The 15,592-nt window shown below is 43.1% G+C and overlaps 1 protein-coding gene across 2 annotated transcripts in view; it reads left to right on the top strand.

The window, feature by feature from the left end:
• Nucleotides 1-15,592, top strand: part of tmtc4 (transmembrane O-mannosyltransferase targeting cadherins 4) — a 35,056-nt gene that overhangs the window by 19,005 nt on the left and 459 nt on the right. The window contains exons 9-17 of one of the 2 annotated variants that reach the window (XM_023981213.2): nucleotides 284-486; nucleotides 4,458-4,632; nucleotides 4,831-4,962; nucleotides 5,188-5,267; nucleotides 5,518-5,625; nucleotides 5,770-5,911; nucleotides 6,624-6,738; nucleotides 13,943-14,055; nucleotides 15,291-15,360. In XM_023981213.2, the coding sequence (XP_023836981.1) occupies nucleotides 284-486; nucleotides 4,458-4,632; nucleotides 4,831-4,962; nucleotides 5,188-5,267; nucleotides 5,518-5,625; nucleotides 5,770-5,911; nucleotides 6,624-6,738; nucleotides 13,943-14,055; nucleotides 15,291-15,360 (1,138 nt within the window). Of the gene's footprint in view, nucleotides 1-283; nucleotides 487-4,457; nucleotides 4,633-4,830; nucleotides 5,268-5,517; nucleotides 5,626-5,769; nucleotides 5,912-6,623; nucleotides 6,739-13,942; nucleotides 14,056-15,290; nucleotides 15,361-15,592 lie in introns of both variants that reach the window. The other variant, XM_023981211.2, reaches the window with a different exon arrangement.

Genomic DNA, 15,592 nt, shown 5'->3' on the forward strand with positions numbered 1-15,592 from the left:
TTGGATTGTCTTTTTAGGACGTGCTCTTAATAGTTGAAAACATCTAACTATCGCCACGCATACCTCTATAGTAGTACACCAATCATAATCGTATCAATCCATTGATTGTCTGTGATTTTTTTGTTGTTTTTGAAATGTTCTTATTTTTTCCCTCTCTCTCCTTCTCTCTCACACTCTGCCATCTCACTCTGCTCCCTCTCTATCCCTCCCACTCTCTCTCTTTCTCTCTCCCTCCCTCCCCTCTTTCATTGTCATCCCCTGTCCTGTTCTGTGTGATTGGCAGATAGTCAACTATAATTACTACTACTCACTGAATGCCTGGGTGCTGCTGTGTCCCTGGTGGCTGTGTTTTGATTGGTCCATGGGCTGTGTGCCCCTCATTAAGTCAGCGTTTGATTGGAGGACGGCCTGGCTGCTGCTGCTCTGGTGCTTCCTGATAGGCTTGATAAGCCAAGCCTTATGCTCACAGGACAGCCAGAGGAGGAGGTAGGAGAGAGCTCAGCCGACACGTACGTACACACACACACACACACACACACACACACACACACACACACACACACTGTTGTCAAGAAAGAACATGTTTGGTTACAATGTTGGTTACTCAGTTATGAACAGTGGATCGAATGTGACTTAAGCATCAATTTCAGCTGACTTAAAACAAATAGACATACTGTGTAATATACAGTTGTAAGTATTATGTAACAGTGTTTTTTAGGGGTCCAAGCAGTGAAAAGAACAAAGGCCAGCACACTGAATATGCTCTGATGAAGATCCTTTGAAACGTTGCCAATAAAGGTGGTAATTGGAAGCATATACAGTGTGCAGTCCTTTCTGTTTTTTTTCTACTATACTTCATTAGCCCAGTGTTATGTTTCCACTTCCACCAAGGTATTTTTAAAAGGATGTTGGTATGACCATGACCACAAACCATGACCTTTTCTATATACTGGTGAAAGCAGTGAAACACCCACCCACCTCTTCCTCATCACGTCCTGTTCACTGCAGACCCTCGTGTGAGTTCAGGTGGGTCGACCAAAAGTGGTGAAGGTAGGCAACAACACGTCCGCCCCTCTGGTCCTCAACATGGTGGCCCCTTGTACTCCCTGTTCATCCAGGGAGTACAGGTTACCAACAGCGATGAGACAGCCTACAGGGAGGAGGTGAGAGCCCTGGCGGAGTGGTGCCAGGAAAATAACCTCTCCCTCAACGTTAACAAGACGAAGGAGCTGATCGTGGACTACAGGACAGTCGAGAGAGCACATTGACGGGGCCGCAGTGGATAGGGTCAAAAGATTCAAGTTCCTCTGCGTCCACATCACTGACAACCTGAAATGGTCCCTTCACACAGACAGCATCATGAAGAAGACGCAACAGCACATCTTCAACCTCAGGAGGCTGAAGAAATTCGGCTTGGCCCTTAAGACCCTAAAGAACTTCTATAGATGCAGCATTGAAAATATCCTGTTGGGCTTTATCACCGCCTGGTATGGCAATTTCACCGTCTGCAACGGCAAGGTTCTCCAGTAGGTGGTGCGGTCAGCCCAACGCATCACCGGGGGCACACTGCCTGCCCTCCAGGACATCAACAGCAACTGGTGTCACAGGAAGACCAAGAAGGTCATCAATCACCCGAACTATGGCCTGTTCACCCTGCTACAATCTGGACTGAGAAACTGCTTATCTCCAGGCCATCAGACTGTTGAACAGTCACCACTCGACCAATAAACGTTGATTTGATTTGGGCATCTGCGCTTCGGCGAACAAAGGAAAGGAGGGGTGCTCGATAAAGGTGTATATCGGAAAAGACAGCTTGTGATTAAAAGAAAGAGTTTATCACAACTGTGCTTGGCTTTTCTAATAATTTACTATGTAAGTGAGGTCACATCGGTGTGTCTGCATGCACATCGGTGTGTCTGCATGCACATCGGCGTGTCTGCATGCACATCGGCGTGTCTGCATGCACATCGGCGTGTCTGCATGCACATCGGCGTGTCTGCATGCACATCGGCGTGTCTGCATGCACATCGGCGTGTCTGCACACAGGAACTTGGGATGGTGGCTACTATATAACACACTCTTGACAAAAGAGTTACCACTGGCAGGGCAGGACGGAACACACTTCACTCGTTCTACGCTGGACACACTCAAGCACTTAAGGTTGTTCTCACTGTGCATCCATGGCCACAGATACTTGAAAATAAACTGTCACATCAGATGTCTCTTACTGAGCTGTGCGAAGCTGTGGAGCTCTACTGGATGGTTAGTGACGAGGTACTAAAGCAGCGGGTCTACATACCAGTGGCGGTATGGACAAGTACATTAGAGTGTCTAGTTTGAGAAACAGACGCCTCACAAGTCCTCAACTGGCAGCTTCATTAGTACCCGCAAAACACCAGTCTCAACGTCAACAGTGAAGATGCGACTCCGGGATGCTGGCCTTTTTAGCCAGAGTTGCAAAGAAAAAGCCATATCTCAGACCTGCCAATACAATACAAAGAATGAAGATGGGAAAAAGAACACACTCTGGACAGAGGAACTCTGCCTAGAAGGCGAGCATCCCGGAGTCGCCTCTTCACTGTAGACGTTGAGACAGATATTCCATTAAAAAACTGCCGTTTCCAGCTACAATAGTCATTTACAACATGAACAATGGCAACATTGTATTTCTGATCAATTTGATGTTATTTTAATGGACAAAAATTTGAAATTTAAGTGACCCTAACCTTTTGAACAGTAGTGTATGTGTCTGTGTGTGTGTAGATTATATATATAGATTAAGATATAAAAAAAAAAGATATCCCATCTCTCCCATCTATTTGTGATGTCCATCTGTTTTTTTTTCTATTTGCCATATCTTTCAAACTGTTTCAAACTCTTTCCAAAAAGTTATTTTTTAAATGTATTTGACCATTATTTAACTAGGCAAGTCAGTTGAGAACAAATTCATATTTACAATGACGGCCTACTCCGGCCAAACCTTAACCAGGACGACGCTGGGCCAATTGTGCGCCGCCCTATGGGACTCCCAATAACGGCCGGTTGTGATACAGCCTAGAATCGAACCAGGGTCTGTAGTGACACTCTAGCACTGAAATGCAGTGCCTTAGACCGCTTCGCCACCTGTTTTACAGGCACAGTATGTTTTACATAGTTATCTTGTTGTTGTTATTAGTCCCAATCAAATGTATTTATAAAGCCCTTTTTACATCAGCCGATGTCACAGTGCATTACAGAAATGCCGCCTACAACCCCAAACAGCAAGCAATAAAGATGTAGAAGCACGGTGGCTAGGAAGAACTCCCTAGAAAGGCAGGAACCTAGGAAGAAACCTAGAGGAACCAGGCTCTGAGGGGTGGCCAGTCCTCTTCTGGCTGTGCCGGGTGGCGATTATAACAGTACATGGCCAAGATGTTCAAATGTTCATAGATGACCAGAACGGTCAAATAATAATAATCACAGTGGTTGTAGAGGGTGCAACAGGTCAGCACCTCAGGAGTAAATGTCAGTTGGCTTTTCATAGCCGAGCATTCAGAGTTCGAGACAGCAGATGAGGTAGAGAGAGAGAGAGTCGAAAACAGCAGGTCCGGGGCAAGGTAGCACGTCCGGTGAACAGGTCAGGGTTCCATAGCCGCAGCCAGAACAGTTGAAACTGGAGCAGCAGCACGACCAGGTGGACTGGAGACAGCGAGACGTCATCAGGCCAGGTAGTCCTCAGGCATTTTTTGCCAGATCCTAACTGGTATGTCAAATTTTCGATTGACACTTTAAAAAAAACTTTTTTTAACCAAGAAATGTTTTGTAAAGCCGAATGATATCTTTGTTTAGCAAATAGCAATTAAAGAAGGACCCACTGACTCCGATACAGACCTTATATTGGTTAATCTCAAAATGTACACATACGATTTGTGGTTTCACTCAAGTATTTGTACAATCTATAAATAGGAGTCGGAGACTATTAGAAAGAGACATACCGGGGAAACAGAAAACATTATTAAAGTGGGGAAAGCACTTTTCTTCTCAGCCAAACTTTACCTTCCATTGCAGATTGCTAAGTGAGAGAGTTTTGCATAGCCCACAGTAGCTGTTTTGTCAAATACAAAAGTTGGAAGAAATGGCCCGGAAAGATTTGGTACGTGATCACGGAGAAGAACTGCAGACAGACCATTGTGAATAGCAACGGGAACCAATGACTTTCTTGCAGCAGAACTTTGGGGATTTCACTTGTGGTATTGAATGACTGCACAACATCTCATCTCAGGGTCTTCAACATCCTGATACACTGACACATGGTTTGCCCTTTTTAATGATCAGTTTGAGTCCATCGTCGAATGGGACTGTTCAAATACTAATCGATCAATTCAAAACGCATGTACGCTTTTTATAAATGGATTGTGAATGCTTTTTCTCATGACAAATATTATAAAGTGTTACTTTGACCCTGTGAATCTTGTCAGGACGTTGACGCTGGGTCTGGTGCTGCTGGTAGTCCCCTTCCTGCCCGCCTGCAACATATTCTTCAGGGTTGGCTTCGTCATTGCAGAGAGGGTCCTCTACCTCTCCTCCGCTGGCTACTGTCTGCTACTGGCCTACGCCCTGGGACACTGCTGCGGTCGCTGGAGCAGACACAAGGTAGAGAATAGACACACACACACCCTCGCCCAGCTAAAAGCTACACGTCACATACATTTGAGGTTCTCCCACATTGAAAAGAGATGGAGGATTTTAAGACTGTTAAGGATGGAGCTCCTGAATCAAACAGGGTTCACTTCATTGCCTTCACTTCATTGTCCTGTCGTAACGGATGGTCCTCAATCTTGTGTGTTGTAGGGGCTGCTCCGTGCCTCCCTGCTGGCCCTGCTATGTGTGTATGTGGCTCGCTGTGCCCTGCGCAGTCACCAGTGGCGCTCCGAGCAGAGCCTCTTCACCAGCGCCCTGTCAGTCTGTCCCCTCAATGCCAAGGTGGTGTCTGTCTGTCTGATGTGTCTATCTCTCTTGCTGGCTTGTCTGTCTGTCAGGATTACTGGTGCATCGATTTGTGTGTCTGTCTGTCTGCCTCTTTGTCAGACCATATTGGGTCCGCAAGCTGTGATGACAATGATTCCCAAACTATTCAAAATAAGTTATATTTTTATTTTATTTTTAATTTCTTTCGTTTTCACTTTTGCTGCCTCTTTCCCTCTCCAGGTGCATTATAATGTGGGTAAGAACCTAGCAGACAGAGGGAACACCAGTGCTGCCATCAGGTACTACAGAGAGGCAGTCAGGTACGAATACTACAGCTTCACACTCTCAATATGAGGTTTTCTATAGTTCTATAGTATGGCTCTTGGGTACATGTAGGTTACATTCCAATGTCCATACTTGTATATCACTTACACCCAAAACATTGTTTCATACTAGGTGTTATGCTACTGTGGATATTGGAACAGAGTCACGTTGGAAAGCACGTCACGATAATACTTTGTCATACCTATGGCCGAAACCATTGAACCTCTCAGCTGTGTTTTGTGTCAGGTTGCACCCTACGTATGTCCACGCTATGAACAACCTAGGCAACATCCTGAAAGAGAGGAACGAATTGGTGGAGGCAGAGGAGCTTCTGGCAAAAGCTGTACTCATACAGTAGGTGAACACACACACACTGACATGCGCGAACGTATGCATGCATGTACATGCGCACAGAAATAACTTTATTAGCCTTTGTGACTTCACAAAAAATATAACTTTCTGGACATTAAATGCAACTGTGGTGTTCTTCTGAGAAAGGCCGGACTTTGCAGCAGCGTGGATGAATCTGGGAATAGTGCAAAACAGTCTGAAGAAGTATAAGGAAGCAGAGCAGAGCTACTGGAACGCCATCCAATTCCGGAAGAAATACCCTGACTGTTACTACAACCTGGGACGCCTGGTGAGTACAAAGGTTGGACTTAAAGCCACCACCCGAGGTTGGACTTAAAGCCACCACCCGAGGTTGGACTTAAAGCCACCACCCGAGGTTGGACTTAAAGCCACCACCCGAGGTTGGACTTAAAGCCACCATCTGTAAGATTTCGTACTGTTAAACAGTCAATCAAATTTACACTAATTAATTATTGAGGAAATATGTTATTAAATGCCTTATGAGCTTGGTACTGTTGTAACCCAAAATCTAAGGTTAAATAAGCTACATGTTTAAATCTATCATGTTGATCAGTCTATGCAGAAAAAGATCATTCAATGGATTTGAGAGTGGTAACTTTTCACCGATGAGGTACTGTAGCTTGTTCTGTTCCAAACCTAGTGGCAAGGCTGCTGTAAGTCTCAAACACAGACTGCAGATTGTGGCTTTGATGATGAATGAATGTGATGTGGTTTGCTAGAATGGTAATGTATGAAATCTACATAACCTGGTTCAAGCATTCATGACATTACCCTGAAGAAGGCACAGCGATGCCGAAACGTTGGTGTTTTTTTTTACCCAATAAATGACTGGGAGGTTATACATATGGAGTGTGCAGCTCTTTGTTTTTATAGCTTACCGTTTATTCACCGTTAGTCAGCACCTAAATCGTTTTCTCTGGGTGTGCGCAAGCTCATGCCTTTTATTTGAAATGTATAAATTCTGACAATTTCCTCTCCAGTATGCAGACCTGAACAGACACCTAGATGCTCTGAATGCATGGAGGAACGCTACAGTGCTGAAGCCTGACCACAGCCTGGCATGGAACAACATGGTCATACTACTGGACAACACTGGTAACCACACACTGCCACATACACACTACTAACACACACTTTCACAGTCACACACACATGCATGCGCACCCAGGGCTCTAAATAAAATCATTTCAATTGGTAGCACTGGTTCACCTAAAGTGAACACAACATAAGCACAACATAAAATCTGTTTCTCAAACTAGACACTCTAATGTACTTGTCCTCTTGCTCAGTTGTGCACCGGGCCTCCCACTCCTCTTTCTATTCTGGTTAGAGACAGTTTGCGCTGTTCTGTGAAGGGAGCAGTACACAGCGTTGTACGAGATCTTCAGTTTCTTGGCAATTTCTCGCATGGAATAGCCTTCATTTCTCAGAACAAGAATAGACTGACGAGTTTCAGAAGAATGGTCTTTGTTTCTGGCCATTTTGAGCCTGTAATCGAACCCACAAATGTTGTCTGAAGAAGGGCAGTTTTACAGTTTTCAGCTGTGCTAACATAATTGCAAAAGGGTTTTCTAATGATCAATTAGCCTTTTAAAATGATAAACTTGGATTAGTTAACATAACGTGCCGTTGGAAGACAGGAGTGATGGTTGCTGATAATGGGCCTCTGTACGCCTATGTAGATATTCCATTTTTAAAAATCGGCCATTTCCAGCTACAATAGTCATTTACAACATTAACCATGTCTACACTGTAATTCTGAACAATTTGATGTTATTTTAATGGACAAAAAAAAATTCAAAATTTTTTTCTTTCAAAAACAAGGCCATTTGTAAGTGACCCCAAACTTTTTAACGGTAGTGTATATTTTTCCACACAACTTCAACAAACATTTTGAATGAGTTTCCTGTGAACAGTAGATATTATATTCCTTCTCTTTGAGCAAGGTAAATATTGTTATTTTCTTATTATCTGCTAAACCATTACAATTATAACTGGCTATACTTATTTCACCATTTACCATAATTAGATACAAGTTTCAAATCTTTTTTATCATAATATGTTTGTAAATGTACCATGGTGATTGAGTGTCCATATAGCTGTACCATGTTATTTGCATTGCTGCTAAGTAACCCTCCAATTGACTTCCACTATTCCACCCGCTAAAGCACCCTCTCTCATCCCAAGCTTTCTTTCTGTGCCCCCAAATGTTTAGATATACTGGTAAAGTAACCAGGTTGTTAGCTAATGAGGTAACATGAATGAACAAGGTGTAAAAAAATGCGTGGGTTTTGAACGACCCGCAACATTGTTTATGACGAGAGCCTAAAAACGTACATTTTGGTCCACCAAGCACTTTTGCAGGTAGATGAAAAAATCTACCATCCACTCATAATTCTTACCAGTCAATACATTTATTCGCCATAATAACACCAAAAATCACCCCAAAAAAAGGTCTAGTTTTTTTCCCTCTGTTTTCGATTTCCCTAGTTTTCTTTTCTTCAAGTTTTCACTCTCAAAATCACACCTTTTTTAATAGAGAAACAACAAAATTGGATGTTCTAAGTCCACAAGAATGCTTAAACAGCATCAGGAGACCACATTTGAGGTCTGGGGAAGAAAATAAAACACATATTTTGCAGGCTATATTTGCCCTTTTTTTAAATTTCAATTCTGTTTATAAAACAAGACACTCGATTGAAACAGATCATCGCAATATCATATTATTGTGCCAGGTAAGTTTACTTTACAGTTAACATTTAATTTGGAAAGTTTTATGGGAAAGCCTTTAGAAATGACTATTTCGGGCATCACTACCTGGCTACACAAAGTTGTAGACACAGGCATTCCCATGCCGTTACGTCTTCAGGAAGTTGCAAGAAATACAAGTTACTGATTCGTTCTTTAAATGTAAGCTTTGGATTGCACGAACCTGCGTTCACGTTCTTCTCTAGGGCACTTGGAAACAACTGCACAATGAAGACTATCATTACAACAATTATTATCTGGGAGCATATATCTAGGAGCAAAAGCAACCAAAATGGTCGTACTTTAGAGCCCTGTGCGCACCACATACACACACGCCACTAACACACACTTTGACACACACACACCACAGTTGCTGTCTAATGGGAGATACTATGAGTGACAATACCCATCACTTGCTTTGTTTTGTGCCCAATCTATTTTGGATATTCATAATCAATCTTTAATAGTTGAGTAATGGATGAATTTCCATTGATTACATGCGCCGCAGAGTTAGTCAAATGCCTCATGTTTTTACTCATTCATCCGTACGCACAGTTGTTCAAAGATTGTTTCTGTACGCTAACAGCAGTGAAGACGGAGACAAAGATAAAAAAAAAAAAATGGGGGGAAATTTGATCTAAGCGCCCAACGTGATTAGACTGGAAGAGCAGGAACCGGCAATGCTTGAAATTTATGTATTAAAGCTTTGTGTGTGGAGTTTTCTAAAGGCACTCTTCCCTGCCGTGTGGAGAATGCGCTGATTTCCAGACGTTGGCGCCGCTTTTGTCAGAAGCCTCTCCCGAGGGGGGCGGGGTCTCCCAGGAGGGCCCTAGAACCATCCAATCGCCGGCCAGCGTTCCCATGATCAAACGCAAAGCAGACACAGAGAAGTGCCCCCTCAGAATTCAGAATCCCCCTCCTCCACCCCCTCTCCACATCATTTCTTCCCCAAATCTGCCAAGACTACATGTCACCAAAAAACATAAAGTAACCGGGGTGTGCTTCCTTTATTCTCTTTCATTGCACAGAGACAAAGCTGAGCTAGCATACATAAACGTCCTCTCACTGTCAACTGCGTTTATTTTCAGCAAACTTAACATGTGTAAATATTTGTATGAACATAAGATTCAACAACTGAGACATAAGCTGAACAAGTTCCACAGACATGTGACGAGCAGAAATTGAATAATGTGTCCCTGAACAAAGGGGGGGGTCAAAATCAAAAGTAACAGTCAGTATCTGGTGTGGCCACCAGCTGCATTAAGTACTGCAGTGCATCTCCTCCTCATGGACTGCACCAGATTTGCCCGTTCTTGCTGTGAGATGTTACCCCACTCTTCCCCAAGGCACCTGCAAGTTCCCGGACATTTCTGGGGGGAATGGCCCTAGCCCTCACCCTCTGATCCAACAGGTCCCAGACGTGCTCAATGGGATTGAGATCCGGGCTCTTCGCTGGCCATGGCAAAACACTGACATTCCTGTCTTGCAGGAAATCACGCAGAGAACGAGCAGTATGGCTGGTGGCATTGTCATTCTGGAGGGTCATGTCAGGATGAGCCTGCAGGAAGGGGTACCACATGAGGGAGGAGGATGTCTTCCCTGTAACGCATAGCGTTGAGATTGCCTGCAATAACAACAAGCTCAGTCCGATGATGCTGTGACACACCCCCCCCAGACCATAACGGACCCTCCACCTCCAAATTGATCCCGCTCCAGAGTACAGGCCTCGGTGTAACGCTCATTACTTCGACGATAAACGTGAATCCGACCATCACCACTGGTGAGACAAAACTGCGACTCGTCAGTGAAGAGCACTTTGTGCCAGTCCTGTCTGGTCCAGCGACGGTGGGTTAGTGCCCATAGGCGACGTTGTTACTGGTGATGTCTGGTGAGGACCTGCCTTACAACGGGCCTACAAACCCTCAGTCCAGCCTCTCTCAGCCTATTGCGGACAGTCTGAACACTGATGGAGGGATTGCGCATTCCTGGTGGAACTCGGGCAGTTGTTGTTGCCATACTGTACCTGTCCCGCAAGTGTGACGTTCGGATGTACCGATCCTGTGCTGGTGTTGTTACACGTGGTCTGCCACTGTGAGGATGATCAGCTGTCCGTCCTATCTCCCTGTAGCGCTGTCTTAGGCGTCTCACAGTACGGACATTGTCATTTATTGCCCTGGCCACATCTGCAGTCCTTATGCCTCCTTGCAGCATGGCTAAGGCACGTTCACGCAAATGAGCAGGGACCTTGGGCATCTTTCTTTTGGTGTTTTTCAGAGTTAGTAGAAAGGCCTCTTTAGTGTCCTAAGTTTTAATAACTGTGACCTTAATTGCCTACAGTCTGTAAGCTGTTCGTGTCTTAAAACTTCTTAAGGATCGGTGTTCCCCTGGCTGAACAACTTCCGGTGAAACTGGAGGGACCGCAATTCAAATAAATAATCATAAATATTATGGATTTTAAACATTTATGTACATATACAGTTGAAGTCAGGAGTTTACATAGCGAAATACATTTAAACTCAGTTTTTCACAATTCCTGACATTTAATCCTATTAAAAATCCCCTGTCTTAGGTCATTTAGGGTGACCACTTTATTTTAAGAATGTGAAATGTCCGAATAATAGTAGTGATTTATTTCAACTTTTATTTCTATCATCACATTCCCAGTGGGTTAGAAGTTTACATACACTCAAATAGTATTTGGTACCATTGCCTTTAAATTGTTTAACTTGGGTCAAACGTTTCGGGTAGCCTTCCACAAGCTTCCCACAATAAGTTGTACCTTGACTTTGTTGTCCTTAAGCCATTTTGCCACAACTTTGGAAGTATGCTTGGGGTCATTGTCCATTTGGGAGAAACATTTAAGCTTTAACTTCCTGACTGATGTCTTGAGATGTTGGTTTTATATATCCACATACTTTTCCTACCTCATGATGCCATCTATTTTGTGAAGTGCATCAGTCCCTTCTGCAGAAAAGCACCCCCACAACATGATGCTGCCACCCCCATGCTTCACGGTTGGGATGGTCTTCTTCGGGTTGCAAGCCTCCCCCTTTGTCCTCCAAACATAACAATAGTCCGTTCTATTTTTGTTTCATCAGACCAGAGGACATTTCTCCAAAAAGTACGATCTTTGTCCCCATGTGCAGTTGTAAACTGTAGTCTGGCTTTTTTTATGGCAGTTTTGGAGCAGTGGCTTCTTCCTTGCTGAGCGGCCTTTCAGGTTATGTTGATATAGCACTCGTTTTACTGTGGATATAGATACTTTTGTACCTGTTTCCTCCAGCATCTTCACAAGGTCCTTTGCTGTTGTTCTGGGATTGATTTGCAATTTTCGCACCAAAGTACGTTCATCTCTAGGAGACAGAACGCTTCTCCTTCCTGAGCGGTATGACGGCTGCGTGGTCCCATGGTGTTTATACTTGCGTACTATTGTTTGTACAGATGAACGTGGTACCTTCAGGCATTTAAAAATTGCTCCCGAGGATGAAGCAGACTTGTGGAGGTCTACAGTTTTTTTTTGGAGGTCTTGGCTGATTTCTTTTGATTTTCCTATGATGTCAATGCAAAGAAGCACCGAGTTTGAAGGTAGGCCTTGAAATACATCCACAGGTACACTTCCAATTGACTCAAATTATGTCAATTAGCCTATCAGAAGCTTCTAAAGCCATGACATAATTTTCTGTAATTTTCCAAGCTGTTTGAAGGCACAGTCAACTTAGTGTATGTAAACTTCTGGCCCACTGGAATTGTGATACAGTGAATTATAAGTGAAATAATCTGTCTGTAAACAATTGTTGGAAAGAAAAATAAAAAAAATAAAAAATGACTTGTGTCATGAACAAAGTTGATGTCCTAACCGACTTGCCAAAACTACAGTTTGTGGAGTTGTTGAAAAATATGATATTTGTGGAGTGGTTGAAAAACAAGATATAATGATTCCAACCTATGTGTATGTAAACTTCCGACTTCAACTGTGTCTTATATTTGCTGAAAGCTTAAATTCTGGTTAATCTAACTGCACTGTCTGATTTACAGTAGCTACTACAGCGAAAACATGCCATGCAATTGTTTGAGGATGGCACCCCACATTAACATATTTTTCCACGGGCACGGGTTTCATACATTCACATTTAACGGTTAAAAATCACTTACCTTTTGAACATATTCCTCTGACTTGACATCCAAAGGGTCCCAGCTATAACATGTAGTGTCGTTTTGTATGATAAAATCCTTCTTTATATCCCAAAATGTCAGTTTAGTTGGCGCCACCGATTTGAGTAATCCACTCATTCATCTTGCAGAGAAAGGAATCCGAAAATCTACCCCTAAACTTTGTTTCAACAAGTCAAAATAAGTTTCTATTAACTCCTCAGATACCCTAAAATGTAATCAGACTATAATATTTCTATGTATGTTCAATAGGAAACGCAAAAAATTCCAAGACTGTGTCCCTCTACAAAAACTGTTATTTCTTATTCATTTTTGAAGTTACAAGCCTGAAACCTTGAACGTAGACTGCTGACACTCTGTGGAGGCCATAGGAATTGCATCCAGGGAGCTAATTTTCGATATGACCTGTCTCTTGCATTTCTAAGAGGGTGGTCTTTCTCAAAAAAAATCTGTTTGATTTTCTCCTACCATATCTGTTGTGTTATATTCTCCTACATTGGTACCAATTATATGCATATCCTGACATCATGGCCAGAGTTACAGGCAGTTTACTTTAGGCACGTCATTCAGGCAGGAAGTGGAGAAAAAAAGTGGCCTAGCCCTAAGAAGTTAACGACCGTTCCACAGGTGCATGTTCATTAATTGTTTATGGTTCTTGAACAAGCATGGGAAACAGTGTTTAAACCATTTACAATGCAGATCTGCGAAGTTATTTAGATTTTTACGAATGATCTTTGAAAGACAGGGTCCTGAAAAAGGGACGTTTCTTTTTTTGCTGAGTTTATGTGCACACATATAGCACACACATGTGCACGCAGAGCATGACTCAGGGCCTCTCTCCATCCCCACCCATCTTTCTCCCTCCCTCTAGCTCTCTCTCCCTCCCACCTTCCCTCCCTCCCTCTATCGCTCTCTTTCCCACCTTCCCTCCCTAGTCAGACAGGTCTGACAGAGATCAATAAGCCAGTGGTCCTTGTGTTCAGCTCCTAATTAGGAAGCTAAAGCGCTCTTCCATGTGTGGAGAGGAAAAACTCTGCTCTACACACCACAGACAACACACACATGTACACACACACTGGGCGCTCAGTTTATATTGGGTTTCATCATTTTATCCATAGTATAAAGGTATAAGCACTTGCTTTAAAGCTCTGTACATTCGTACAAGCAGTTGACATTTGTATTCTGTGAATGCATCGACTTCCAATTAAGACTTTTAAAGCTGACTTGTAGTCTGTCGGTTTTAAACTTTGTTCTCCTCATGACTTGGATTTCCACCTTGCATGTCCACAGGCTTTGAACTAGCAAGTTCAATCTCGCCTGTCTGTGTCTGACTATCCGTCTGTCCTTCTCATGTCTATCCCTTCTCTCTCCTGTCGTCTAGGCAACCTAGCCCAGGCGGAGGCAATTGGCCGGGAGGCCCTAAAGCTCCTCCCTAACGACCACACCATCATGTTCTCATTGGCCAACGTCCTGGGCAAACTACAGAAGTATAAGGTCAGTAAGCCCAGCGAGAGAAATGACTTACAATAATTTACCTCAACTAGGGCTGTGACGGTCATGAAATTTTGGATGACAGTAATTGGTCAGCCAAATGACCGCGTTCACGTTTTAACCGTTGGAATAGCAATTTAGTAAAAAAAATGATAATCATGTGATTAAGACACATTTTCTCCTCTCCTCTGCTCCTGACTGCATGTGCTGCCATAGAAATAGAATGAATTAAATGGACGTCCTCGTTCGAGTCAATGATGGCATAATGGGTGGACTGGTGGCCACTGCAAGTATAGCAGCAAAGGAGAAAAGCTAGGTTGAAGATGACAAAGGTTAAAACGAGGATTCTAATATCCCATAACTCTTTGCAGCAATGGAACCAGCTATGCAAGTTAGCAACGGAGCTGGTCACGTGAATGTTTATTTTCTTAAAGCTTTCACATGGAGTCCTAACTTTTATCTTCAAGCTAGGAGTAAGGCAGGAACTGAAACCAGGAAGTGTACCTGTCTATTTGTGCTGTGATTTGTTGATTCAACTCAACTGACATTACAAAAAATACATTACATTGCATGAGCCCCATCAGTTAACATAATTTGAATGAACATTCTACATTACCATGGAAATGATTGTATCACAGTACCAGGCAGCCATTGCGAGTGTACCCATGAGTTTACCGGTCACATTTCCAGGGTTAGAGGTTCTAAGCCCGTTCTATTCATTCTATTTCTGTGTGTGTGTGCTGCTCCTGCAGGGAGGGCGGCATTGCCTAGGCAACCTAACACTCATTTGCTACAACACCTTGCTCGTTTCTGCAAGAGCCACACATTTTCATCACGTCGTTAAGAGTCCATGTTACCGCAGAAACAGACTTAACCGCATGAATGTCCGACCGTCTTCGCTCAGCTGGTAATTGTGCCAGCCCTCACCTCAACTCAATCCGAACTTCAGATCAATGCTGAATGTCAAACATGCACTTAAGTCAATGGGATATAAACAATTTCAAATCAAATGTTATTTGTCACATGCCCTTAACCAAGAATGCAGTTTTAAGAAAATAGAGTTAAGAAAATATTTACTAAATAAACTAAAGTAAAGTAACTAAAATGAGGCTTATATACAGGGGGTACTGGTACCAAGTCAATGTGCAGGGGTACAGATGTGTCTGTGTGTGTGTGTGACTGCACTCCTAATGCAGCCACACACACTGAAACATGTCCTGTGTTTTGTGCCCAATCAGGAGTCCGAAGGCTTCTTCCTCCAGGCTCTGAGGATCAACCCAAATGCTGCCAGTTGCCATGGCAATCTGGGTAAGACCAGTGGGTTCCGAGATACGTTTGATGGCGAACCATAGTTCTTATAGACCCACAGAAATGTTTTTCATATACAGTATATTTGTCTTTTGTATTAAGACACTTGCCACATAAATAAATCCATAATACCTCAATGAAATTCAACGTGATCAATGTGGTGTGTTTAATTAATTGTTTAGGGATAATGTGATGGGTTTGGTCTCAAGCAAGAGTACCACTTAGAAACATT

This window comes from Salvelinus sp. IW2-2015, linkage group LG36, assembly GCF_002910315.2.
Source record: "Salvelinus sp. IW2-2015 linkage group LG36, ASM291031v2, whole genome shotgun sequence".
In the NCBI taxonomy this organism is placed as follows: domain Eukaryota; kingdom Metazoa; phylum Chordata; class Actinopteri; order Salmoniformes; family Salmonidae; genus Salvelinus; species Salvelinus sp. IW2-2015.